Source organism: Eumetopias jubatus, unplaced genomic scaffold (assembly GCF_037043125.1).
Source record: "Eumetopias jubatus isolate StellerSeaLion01/CBP00866 unplaced genomic scaffold, mEumJub1_p1.0 scaffold_15, whole genome shotgun sequence".
In the NCBI taxonomy this organism is placed as follows: Eukaryota; Metazoa; Chordata; class Mammalia; order Carnivora; family Otariidae; genus Eumetopias; species Eumetopias jubatus.
The window spans coordinates 87,467,284-87,479,033 of NW_028274821.1; the positions used below are offsets into that span (position 1 = coordinate 87,467,284).

Consider the following 11,750-nt stretch of genomic DNA (forward strand, 5'->3'; position numbering starts at 1 on the left):
TTCTCTGCTCCCCTGCTCCTGGCATCAGCGAGTGACCCGTGGAAGTACAAAGTGGACAGTCCACTGGGGGCTGCAGTGACTCCAGATGAAAAAGGAATAGGGGGCCAACCAATCACTCAGGCTTGGTGGGGAAGCATCAGGGTCAGGAGTAAGGATTCTGGAGTCAGATGCACCTGAGTTTGAATCCTGCCGCTCACCAGCCCAAAGCTTGAGCTGTATCAGAAAACCCATAGTAGGCAGGTGCCAGCTTCCCCATTTTACATGGCCTCCCTGCTCGGCCTTCTGCACCCAGTCAGGCCATGGACGAGGCTTCCCCACCACCCAGGGGAGGCCTGTGGCTGCTCTTCTCAGCTGACAACAACGGGCCACTCCCTCTTGCTCATATAGCCCAAGAGGAGAGCAGGCCATTGAAAGGATCCAAAGTAAACTTCTCGCTTTGACCAAGTACTGGTCCAATCCCAGGCACCTGGACAAAGATGCCTCCAGTACCCAGTGTGTCCCAGCGGGGCTCCTGTTTCCTAGGCATCCTGGCCCATATGTCAGGCATTAACTCTGTAGGCATGGTCACCGCCCACTTCACAGATGAGCAAACTCGCACGCAGTCCACTGGTCACACATGAGGGGCTGATCTGTCCTCCCAAGCCCTACCTCAGGAGCCACCCCCAGAGGGCACTCACGTTGAATGGAGGACGTGGCTGCAACCATCAGAAGTAACTCAGATGGTCCAGTGGGAAGCCAGGCACGCCAGGCCCCTAATGAAGCCTTCCCTTCCCCACCCCAAGACCACACATCTGGATGTCTCCCCCAGCCTTGAACCTGGCTGGGCTATCCCAGGCAGGCACGTCTGGGCCGCTCCTGGCTGACTCACATCTGGGTGGCATTTGAATCATCCAAGGAAGGAAAGAGACAGGCTGGAGTGAATCCCATCCTCAGAGCCCTGTTCCTTGAATGGCTGGTCTTAAGCGAGCCAGGGTGATGTCCCTATCCTCTGGGACCTTCCCCAACCCCGTTAGGCCTTTCCAGAAAGCACCCCTCCCCCAACTACTGCAGCTAGACAAATCACTTCCTTTTCTGGGCCTGGGTCTTAGGTATATGGCGAGAACAGAACAAGGCTCCCGTGTCTGAGCATGGAGCTCCTAGAGGCAGGGCCCTTGTCTCACTCGCTGCTGCTTCTGAGTCCTGAGGACGGCACCGGGCACATAGTAGGTACTCAGGAAGTGTCTGATTAAATTAGTGACCTGCACAGCCCTGCTCCCAACAAGGGCTGCTATAGGCCTTCTTACAAAGCTCCTCCCTCTCCAGGAAAGGGCTCTTCCAGCTATGGTTGGGCCATGTCCTCTGGCTCTCTGTAGAGTCCAAGGGGTCAAGGGTTACTGCCACCTCTGGATCTGTCCCCAGATGTTCCCACTGCCCCACACATGGCTCCCTGGTCTTCTGAGGTGACTGAGGGATACTCAGAGACTGCTCATTCAGAGTCACATCTCCTCACAGACTCAGACGTGTTTTTCCAGCCATCTTCAGCATCTCCCCAAGATTCCAACCGCAAGACAAAGGGCTCAGGGTCAGGTGGGACCATGAGGCCCTGACTCACCAATCTCTACCGCCTCCTCCATACCTGATTCTCCTACAGACTCATGCAGACCCTGGGCCAATCACTGCCTCCATCATTCACTCATGCCACACATATTAACTGAGCATTTACTACATTGAGCCAGGCCCAAGGAGGACCCTGGAGATACATCCAGAATAAGCCAGGGCCTCTCTTGTCTGCATCCAAAATGCATGTGGCCATTCTCATTCACGTCCATGTGATTTCTCTTTAGCCAACTCAAAACCTTTAGGAGGTGCTGGAGCCTTCTCTTGGCATTCAGGGAGAGTACCCAGTCAGTCATTTCCAAAGAGAGGGGTCAGGGCCAGAGCAGGTGGGATAAGCCAATGCCTCCCCTCCCCCATGGTGCTCAGAACTCTGAGAGCGGATGCAGCTAATGGTGTCTACCCCCGCTTCCCCCCACCCCGCCCCGCCCATGGGCCCCAGGTCAGGGACCATAGCTGTCTTGGTCATTGCTGGGCCCAGTGCCCAATGCAAGGCCAGGGCAGCAGCCTGGCTCTAATCACAAATGTTTGCTGACTGGGTGAACCGCAGGAAGAGAGAAGAGAAACAATTAAAAGGAGAGACAGAGGAACGTGGACCCTTCCCTTCTGCTCCTGCCCTTGGGTTCCCTCCAATAACCGTCCTGGATTAATACCAATCACTGCTAGCCTTCGCTGAGCACTTTGTGCCAGGGGCTACACTGGGTACATAACCGGTGTTAATCCACTTAATCCAAACACCAAGCAGCTTACCACCCCATTTCACAGGTGAGGAAAGCACAGCTCAGAGAGATCTCAGGTCTGGCAGCCTCAGGAGCCCATCCTCCCTCTGAACTGCCAAGCCCCACAGGCCAGCAGCCCCTGCTGGGGTTTTCGCAAGCAGCAGAAGGAAAATCTGCTGCCGGAGAAGACCGTTGGCAGCTGCCAAGATGAGTTACAGCCTCATAAACAGGAGCGATGCTTATCAGGTCAGGACGGTTCACACTGCCCCACCAAGCAAGACCCTGGAAAGACAGGACCTCCTCCAGACCTCCAGGCAGCCAAGGAAGTGCCTCATTTTTGTCTAGAGGTGCCCAGCACTCCCAGGGGCGTGGGATGTCTCACGGCTGTTGCTGATACACATGTGTGCACACGTTGTCAGTGTTCAGCTCACAGATTCTCAGAACCTATAACCAGCCCCCAAGAAGCAGGACAGGTCCCAGAGGCCCCTTGCAGGCATGACTGCCACCCCAACAGAGATACCATCATCCTGACTCATATTAGGGTGGGTTTTTTGAATCAGATTGCTTTTGAACTTTATATCAACAACATCACACAGCATACTCTTGTCTGCTTCCTTCCCTTCACGTTGTTTGTGACGCCCGTCCTGGTTGTGAGTAGCAGTGGCTTGTTCATTCCCACTGCGGAGGAGGCTCGAGCCTTGTTTGGAACCATTCCATGACAGCTGACAGCCACCTCCCCTTCTGCAAACTGGAGCCCCAAGTGGACAACCCCAAGGCTGCCCTTGGTGGTCCTAAAATACAAATCTGACCCTTCTGGGGCTCCCCTCTCCAAAAGGTCCAAACCCCTCCCCATGGCCTCCTGCCACTCCAGGCCCCCGGGGCCGCTGGGCTCCAGCCTGCTCAGCCCTCTCACCCTTGCCCTCCCTCTGCCCCAGGCTGCTCTTCTCCCCATCACCTGCCCACTCCTCACTGGGACCAAACCCAGCACTGCTTCTTAGGGATGGGTCCTGTGATGGCAGGGCTTTGCACCCAGGAGCCACCACAGGCCCCCTACATGGAAGGTGTTCAGGAAATTGTCCCCTGCGGGCCCGGGAGCCGCAGGTGTGCTCTGCCCCCGCATGTCTGCTCTCAGAGAGGAAGAGGTAGCAGGAGAGGATGCCCTGCCTGCCTTCCCCAGAACCCTCCCCGGCACTGGGCTATGCACTTTCTCCCCGCTCAGCAAGTCTGGTCTGCTTTCAGCTGCCAGGTGGAAGGGCCTGTGCTGAACAGGTACCCCTCCCACCCTCACATGAGCACCCCCACACCATCTGATGGAGGAAGAAGCCAAGGCTGAGAGGACAAGGCCTCTGGCCACTGTCAGAGAGCCAGCGAGCAGCTGCCAAGGCCCAACAGCAGAGCCCGGGGTGAGCCCCAGCCCCCTCCTCCTCCCCATCCCACCAGGAGCATCCCCACCTCCCACAGAGGGTCCACCCCACACAAGCCATCGGTGCCCCCAGCTGCCTCTCAATCACGGCCTCTGAGCCCATGGCGGTGCCCAGCTGCCCGGTGTGCGGGTGAGGGCTGCTCCTGACACGGACTGATACCTCTGGCCCCAGGGTGGGGAGGGGCCAGACCCAAGCAGCTGGCAGTGGCCAGCACACGATCTGGCACACGATCCAGCACCACCAGTGCCCACACTGGTTCACTGCCAGGGGAGAGAAGTCCCCGCCCCGTGCCAGCACCAACCGGCAGCAGAAGCCCCAGGACTAAGATGCAACGGAGGCCACTCCTGCCCACGGTCTGGGGAAGGAGCTAAGACGCAGGGACAGAGACTGTAGTGTCCTGACATGAGGGCCCACAGTGGGTAGAGAAGGCAAAAGAGTCCAGGGACGTCTTCCCAGAGGCAACTCTTGGGCTGAGCAGGAGTTCAGCCAAGTGAAGCAGTGGGGGAAGGGAGCTTGAGGTCGAGGTAACTGCAGAAGCAAACAACTAGAAGAATAAGGCGTGGTGGAAGCAAGGGGGGTACCAGGAGAGGCAGGGGCCTCCCACCCACTGAGGGGCCCCTGGCTTCCACCCGCCTGTCCCCAGCAGAGTCTGACACCGGGGCCCTCCACCTCAAGTGAGGGGGCTACTGTCGGCCTGTCAGAGTGGGTCCTAAAGCTGGCTGTGGAGAGGCAGACCTCACCCTCCGCCCCCAGCCCAGGCCCTCCTGGGGAGAGTGCCCCAGACTGCACTGGCTCAGGGCCAAGCACGCCAAGGTGGGGCAGGTTCAAAGCAGTAGGGGCAAAAAAAAGCACTGGGGACCCTGTGCTCCATCAAGATAACAGTCCTCTTAGACAGTAAGTGTGCTCCTGGTCCATTCCCACCCCTCTGAAGGGCAGAGAGTCCCATGGCGAAAATGCCCTCTCCCCACAGCACCCCACAGAATCACAGGAGAGGGAGACAGCACCCCAGAGTCAGTCCTGGCTCACAGAGAAGTACCAGCTGCCATGGGACAGGTGGGGGATCGGGGGGAGCTGAGGTGCGCCACCCAGCCCACCGCTGTGACTCAGCCCCGGGACGGGAGGATGGACCACAGTGTGTACTGTGCTTCTAGCATGTCCCAGAAGCCAAACTGGACATTTAACAGGCATTATCTCACCGTGTCCTCCCAAGAACAGGCAGGCACCACCAGGCCCCTTGGTAAGATCTAAGGGATTAAGTTCCTTGCCCAAGGTCACACAGGGAGCAAGAAGCAGGACGGAACGTCCTTCCCAGTCCTACAGCCGGGGCAGGGCACCAGCCGGACCAACTAGGCAGCGAGTCCTCCATCAGAGCTGCCTCCTCCCAACTGCTGAACCAAGTTGGCTGGAGGGGGCTGCTGGCTGGCGGCTCTCGGTTGACATCTGGGCAGGGTCAGGGGTCAGCGGCTCCAAGCCTGCATGTGAGAGCTATTCCAAGCCCAAGGTCTTGGAATAGCCCTAAACAGACACCACTAGCAGGCACACTGGGCAGTTTCAGGTCTCACCAAGGCCACCACTGGCTCAGTGTAACCTACGGAGAGCCAGAGGCCCAGGAGACGACAGACTTCAGGTCACAGAGCACATCTGAAGCGATGGGGGCTGGCCTGGTGTGCCCATGACCAGAAGCACTTGCCAGACAAGTTGGATGATGAAGAGAGATACCTCCCATTGCCCCCACCCGGGTCTCTTTCTGAGCAAGTCTGATGTTTCTCCCCTGCTCAAACCTCACTGTAGCTGTCTGGCAGGTGAAGATAAACCTCCCCTGGCTGCCAGGGTGTTAGACTGCCCATCCCCAGCAACAGGCAGGTGACTGCAGGGTCACCACACGGCAGTCACCAGACTGCACACACACAGTGCCCAGGCTCCTGAGACATGAGAGCAGGCAACTAACAGCCGTCACAAGGCTCAGCACGGCTTCCCAAATGTGAGTCGGGACTTCCGGGTACTGAGCAAGCAGAGTTCAAGGGCACTCACGGAGCTCAGACACACGATGTCATTGCTGCTGAGAACCTGTGGCCAGAGTGGCTCCCAGGACAGAGCTCAACAGGAGGAACAGGCCTCAGGGAATAGCCTCAGCTCCACAGAACCAGATCACCTCGGGTCAGGCTCTGCCACTGTTAGACTGGCAGACAGGTGGCAGGGCCTGCCAGGGTGGCATCTGCCAAAGGTGCGGCCAGCTGGCGGCAAAGGCCAGGTCCAAGGAGCAGACGTCAAGGACAGGCCCAGGCTGGGCAGCTTCAGGCTTCACCACGGGCACTAGCAGCACAGTCTGACCCCACAGGCACCCAGAGGCTGGCCTGGTGCCCCCCTGGCTGCCTGCAGTGGCCTCTGCGGCTTGCCAGCAGGACTTTTCTCCACAGCTGCCTGTCTCCTCAGCCTGCACGCAGAAGGCATTCCACAGGGGCCCCAGGGACCAGGCAGGACCTGGTAAAATGAGGGAGGCAGACTATGGCGGAGATCCAGAGGTGTGCAGTGGGGTCCGGAGCCCAGAGCGGGCATCCCGCGGAGAAGGCAGCTGCAAAGCCCCTGGGGCCAAACGCTGCCATGTGCACTGCTGCCAGATACCCAATTTAAAAGAAACCGAAAGTCTAGATTTTTATTCTGTCAAAAACTACTAGAGCACAGTATGGGGCAGCAAAATCCTCGCTACGTTTGTGCGCCCAGTGAACCTCCATCTTCTGGCAGCCACTAAGCACTAGGTGTGGTGCCAGGGGCATCAGGACCAGGAAACCCACCTGTCCACTCTGCCTGCCAACCTTCTCTCCAGGCTGCCCGCTCTTCTCCCTCTGCCTGTCACCGCGTAGCCGTGCTGGCAAAACCCACCCAGCCAACTCCCACTGTCCCTTACGGGGTGCTGGTCAGGCCCCCCTGCCTCTTCTCCACTCAGCAGCCAAGAGCCATCCTCCTAATGGGCAAACTAGGCCACACTGCCCCTGCCCCTCAGCTGGGCCCCCAAGGCCAGGGCCTGGCCACCCCCCATCTTCATTTGCACCAGTCCCTCCCTACCGCACTGGCCACCAGTCTCCTGAGAGGACTTGCTAGAAGGTATATCAACGCCTCCCTCTCGCTCCCTCCCCTGGCACCACCAGCACATGCATGCGCCAGGCCACAGGACTCATGCCAGTGGGGCACAGAGACCTCTCGGGATGTTTGGGATTCTTCTTGCCTGAAGGATAGATTGGCTCAGAGCTGGAAGCCTGCACCCAGCCTGCCCTGAGAGACTAATGCCCGACCTGCTGCCTCCCAACTCACCAGACTTGGCTGGGACGTCTGCCTCCCTCCCAGGACCCCTGGGAAAGCCTCCCAGATGCCATGTGGATGCATGTGCCTGGAGGGCCCCCAAGCAGGGACCTTGGCAAACGCCCATGTGCCCCTGGGGCAGCCTGTGCCTGGCCCCAGATGCACGGGAGTGATTTCAGCTTCACCCCCACCTGTGGCCCTAGGGCCCCTTTGTCTCAGGATCTAGCTTGATGCCTCAAAAGTATTCAAATCTGGACTTTCCTGCACCACCCCACCCAATAAAAAGAACCTTCAAACGTCTGGGGCATCCCATGGGGCTGTAGCTGCTTCCAGCCCTCTGCCACCAAGGCAAGGCAGGACTTTGGAGCTAGGCCTACCCAGTTTAAATCACAGCCCTGCCACTCCCTAGCTGAGAGAAATGGGCCCATCGCTTCAGCTCTCCTGAGCCCAGTGTCCTCATCAGCTCATGGAGTGGTTCCAGGGCTCAATTGATCACACGTCCGAGGTGCTCGGCAGGTCCCTAGCATCCAGGAAGTGCACATCAAGGCAGTTTAAACCCTAATGATAAAAAGGTTATCTTCCAAATTACATTACCAGCTGGGTGACGTCTGGCATATGGCTTCACCTCTCTGGCTTCGGCGCCCCCCAACCCCCCGGCCCCATGGCCAAGAGGATTAATGGATATACCACTTGCAAAACCCTGGCACAGAGCCTGGGCCCTCGGAACACGGTAGCTGTGAGGATTATGGTTTGTAAGGAGGCCTCAAAAAGATGAGGCTGGGGAACAGTGCAACATACCACCTGTTCTACCTGCTCAAATTGGGTCAGGCTAGAGCTGTGTACCCGGCTGTTGCCATGGCACCCAACACAAGGAAACACTCCAGCTAGGAAGGCGGGTGCTGCAGGGGTGGGGCCTCAGGCCTGCTTTACTCAGACAACACCTATGCGGCCACCAGCAGTCTCTGGGCCATCCCAGGGATCCCTGGGGTTGGGAAGAGTATGCTACTGGATCTGGGCCAAGGTCTAAGCAGGTGTCATCACCCCTGACCCTACCCCAACTCCAAAACAACGGGGCCTTGGCCATCTGGAGGGGTGGGCTGTGAGGCGAGGCTCCCAGGCTGCAGAACAGGATGGGCGGGATGGGCGTGGAGGAGGTAGGAGCCCAGGAACCCCTATCTCCTGGGCAAAAGCCAAAGCAGCTCTAAAGCAGCCTCAGGTCCCAATGTCCCTATGTGCTCCCTCCAGCCACACCTGCCCAGCAGCTGACAGGTATCCAGAGCCCACTAAGTGCCCAGCCTTGGGGGCTCAATGTCAGCTCCTCCCTCCACAACCCTGTCAGGTTTCAACCAGGATGAGCGCTGGGAAAGGCTGTTTGGGCTCAGCTGGGTTCAGGGAATCTATGGCCCCTTGCCAGGAGGGAAGAAGGGGAGGCAAAGGTGAAATCCACTGTGGGCCGAAACCTGGAACTTTCCAGACTTTCCCAGATGAGGGGGCAGGTTTAGGGCAATGGAAAGGCAGACAGGTAGGGTGACAGTGGCCCCCGTGCCTGGGAGGAGGCCTCAGTCTGGGGCTAGATACAGATTCCTCAGTGGGATCTAAGACCCTGTTCCACCCGTAGCTCACGTGCTCCTCTGCTGACTCTGGCTGGTCCCTCCAAGAAATGGGAGGCCTGGGGCCTGGACCCCTCTGCCATAGTAACCACAACCACTGCAACAATTTGCCTGAGCCAGATGTGGCACAGCCGTTATCCATTCTCCTCACAACTCTAGGGGCAGGTGTGACTTCTCCCATTTCACAGACAAGGAAACGAAGGCTCAAAGGTGGAACAGGATAGTGGTTAAAAGCACACCCTGAAGGAATCTGGGCTCTGCTGTATTAGTTCATGCAAATCACTCCCTCCCTGAGCCTCAGTTTTCACCTCTGTAAAATGGGGATAATAATCCTACAGTTCCCCCCACCCCACCTCCACCCCACTCCATGGCATAGTCCAGGAATTAAGGAAGAAGTGTTAGTAAAATGGAAAGCACCGCACCAACAGTCGCTGGTTCTTGGAATCCAAGAGGGTAGGTAACTTGCCCAAGGTCACCCAGTCAGTGAGTGGCTGACCCCAGACCCTAGCTCTGAGCACAACCTTTCCCCAAAACCTTGGGCAGCTCTGTGGGTGGCCATGGGATCGGGATCACAGCCTTCCCAGGCAGCGGAGGACTGCCACCAGCCCCCACAGCAAAGGGCAGCCTTTCTCTGAATTCCTCAGATAAGCAGTTCCCGGCAGACTGGGGAGCCTCCAGGCCTGAGTGGGCCCAAGTGCAGAGAAAGGGCACCCCCCCCGTCTGCACCAGAGATTCCTAAATCTGGGTTAGGCTGTATGCCCACCCACCCCCCATCCCCTTGCCCGCATCCTCCCAGACCACCAGATTCATCCAACAGGTCTCCAAATAGGCCAAGTTCTGTTGACAACTGCCTCCTGTGAGGTCCCTGGAAAGCCACTTACTTCCTCTTTCTGGGCCTCAGTTTCTCCAACTCAGAACTGTAAGGCAGCTCCAGCTAACTGGGCCCACAAGGAGTCCTGAGGAGCAAAGGGACAGACCAGGGAAGGGAACCAGCATGTCCTAGGCACTGGGCCAGGCCCTGTACTGCATTCTATCTACTGAAACTTCTCCACAACTCTGACAGACCTGTATTGGGCCCAGAAAGTGACAGAGCTAGGACTTGAACCCCCATCTGTCCGACTCCAAGACACTCTTCCCCCAGCAAGCCCCAACCATGTGACCCCAGGTGGGCACAGTCAGTGGGTGCAGCTCAGGAACTCAGTCACCCTCGGCAATGAGCTGGACAGCTGGACCTGCAGGATGGGGAAGAAGCCATTAGCCAAACTGGACTGAGCCTCTTTCAGAGAGGGTGGCAGCCTCCTTGACAAGGCCATTTGCAATGCAAAGCAGCCCAGCCACAGCCAGAAGAGGACGGACACTAAGAGAGGGCTGGGCAGGCCAAAATCCAGCCACCTCCCTCCAGCCAGGCCGGGGGTGCCTGGGAACCTGTGGCTGGCGCAGGCTCTAAATCATATGACAGCCCAAGCAGCCAGCTGGGTGCAAGGTGGCCAGGAATACTCCTCCCCATCTCAACCCCTCCAGGCACAAACGCTGGTGGGCTCTTTGTGCAAGTCTGAGGAATGGGCCTGTGTGCAGGGCCCCACGAGGGGGCTGAAAGAACAAACCCCCACCTATCCAGCTGGTCACCTGCAGCCCTGCACCCTGCCAGTTTCCTCAGGCCCAGACCTCCCAGATCACTCAGCCCTGCCTTGTGCAAACCTGCCCCAGACACACATAATCCCCAGGACTACCTGGGCCCACAGGGGCGCTTCCACGTGCCAAGTGGCTAGATCTAGCTCATCATCGCCCTCCTCCCCTGCAGGCGCGGCTGCCCCAGCTCCTACCTTGACGACAGGCTGACAAAATCCCCGCCATCCAGCAGACGGACCTTGCAGAAGAGGACTCCGTTCACGAAGGGGACAGCAGTCAGCTCCTCCAGGGTGAAAGTGGTTTGGAATTTGAATTTCTTCTTCTTCATCAAGAAAGCCATGAGCGAGTTCCCTGAGTCTGAAGCCCCGAAGGCCAAAAAAGGGGGGGAAGCCAGAAATCCCCAGGATTCCTTTCCCTATACCACACCCCCTCCTCAAAACATCAGAGCCGGATCCCGCCCAGATGGTGGCGAAGGCGGCGGAGCAGGCGGGGATCTAAGTCCGGAGGGCCCAGGTCTGAGCGACCAGTCCAGTTCGCGGGCCGGCTGCCTTCACCGTCGGGGAGCCGGGGCTCGGAGCGGCTCGGAGTGGCCGGGGGCTTCACCGGCATGTAAACAGCGGGGCATGGCCCAGGAGGCAGGGGCAGGGGTGGCGGGCGGCGCGCGAGCGGCCGCGCTGGAGGGCAGCATCCCGCACCGCGGTCTCCGGGGAGCTCTGGCCGCGCTACCGGGCGCGGCTGGCGGACCGGTGAGGCCGAGGGCGGCGGGCGACCCCGCCCCCGCCCCGCTGGCGTGGGGGACGTGCCCTAGCCGCGCACACGCCCCCGCACCTGGGCGCCCGGCGGCCCGCGCAGGTGAGTCCGGGACGGCTGAGGGCACCCCCAGGGGGCGACCGGGAGCTCTGGGGGGCCTCTCCGGGAGGCGCGGCGGGGACAGTCCGGCCCGGGAACGGCTGGCCACGGCCCCCTCCGGGCGGACACCGGGCCCAGGCAGCCGGGGCGCCGCCTTCTCTTCAGTCCTGGGTCCCGCGCCGCGGGCCCCGGCGGAGCTGAGGCGCCTTTCCGGCCGGCCGGTGGCACCCGCCTCGCTCGCCGCCTCTGCCCAGCACCCCGCGAGCAGCAGCGCCGCCCCCTGCGCGCCGGACACGGCCGCCCGAGCCCGACGCTATGCGGCGCCGCTGGGAGAATGCTGAGGCCCAGCGCGGCCGCCCGCGGAGCAGCCGCCAAGCGCGGGAGGGGCGGGGCGCCGGCGGCCCAGCCTGCCCGCAATTGGGCGGCCTGGCGGGGCAGGCGCGGAGCGCGATTGGCGGACGGCGGCGTGGGGCGGGACTCGCGGGAGGCAGAGGGGGCTCAGGACGCTTGGATTGGTGTGCCGCGCGGCTGGACCCGCCTCCTCGGTCGGGGCGGAGCGGAGGGAAAGGGAGAGGGGCCCCGAAAAGGCAGTGGGAGGTCGCGGGGCGGGAAGCCCGGGCTGGTCTGGC

The 11,750-nt window shown here is 60.0% G+C and overlaps 1 protein-coding gene across 2 annotated transcripts in view; it reads right to left on the minus strand.

Moving 5' to 3' along the window:
- EEIG1 (estrogen-induced osteoclastogenesis regulator 1) overlaps window positions 1–11,451 on the minus strand; it is a 34,379-nt gene extending 22,928 nt beyond the window's left edge. Inside the window, exon 1 of one of the 2 annotated variants that reach the window (XM_028107709.2) lies at window positions 10,467–11,451. In XM_028107709.2, the coding sequence (XP_027963510.1) occupies window positions 10,467–10,612 (146 nt within the window). In that variant the 5' untranslated portion in view covers window positions 10,613–11,451. The remainder of the gene's footprint in view (window positions 1–10,466) is intronic. The other variant, XM_028107710.2, reaches the window with a different exon arrangement.
- Between the last annotated feature and the right edge of the window lie 299 nt (window positions 11,452–11,750).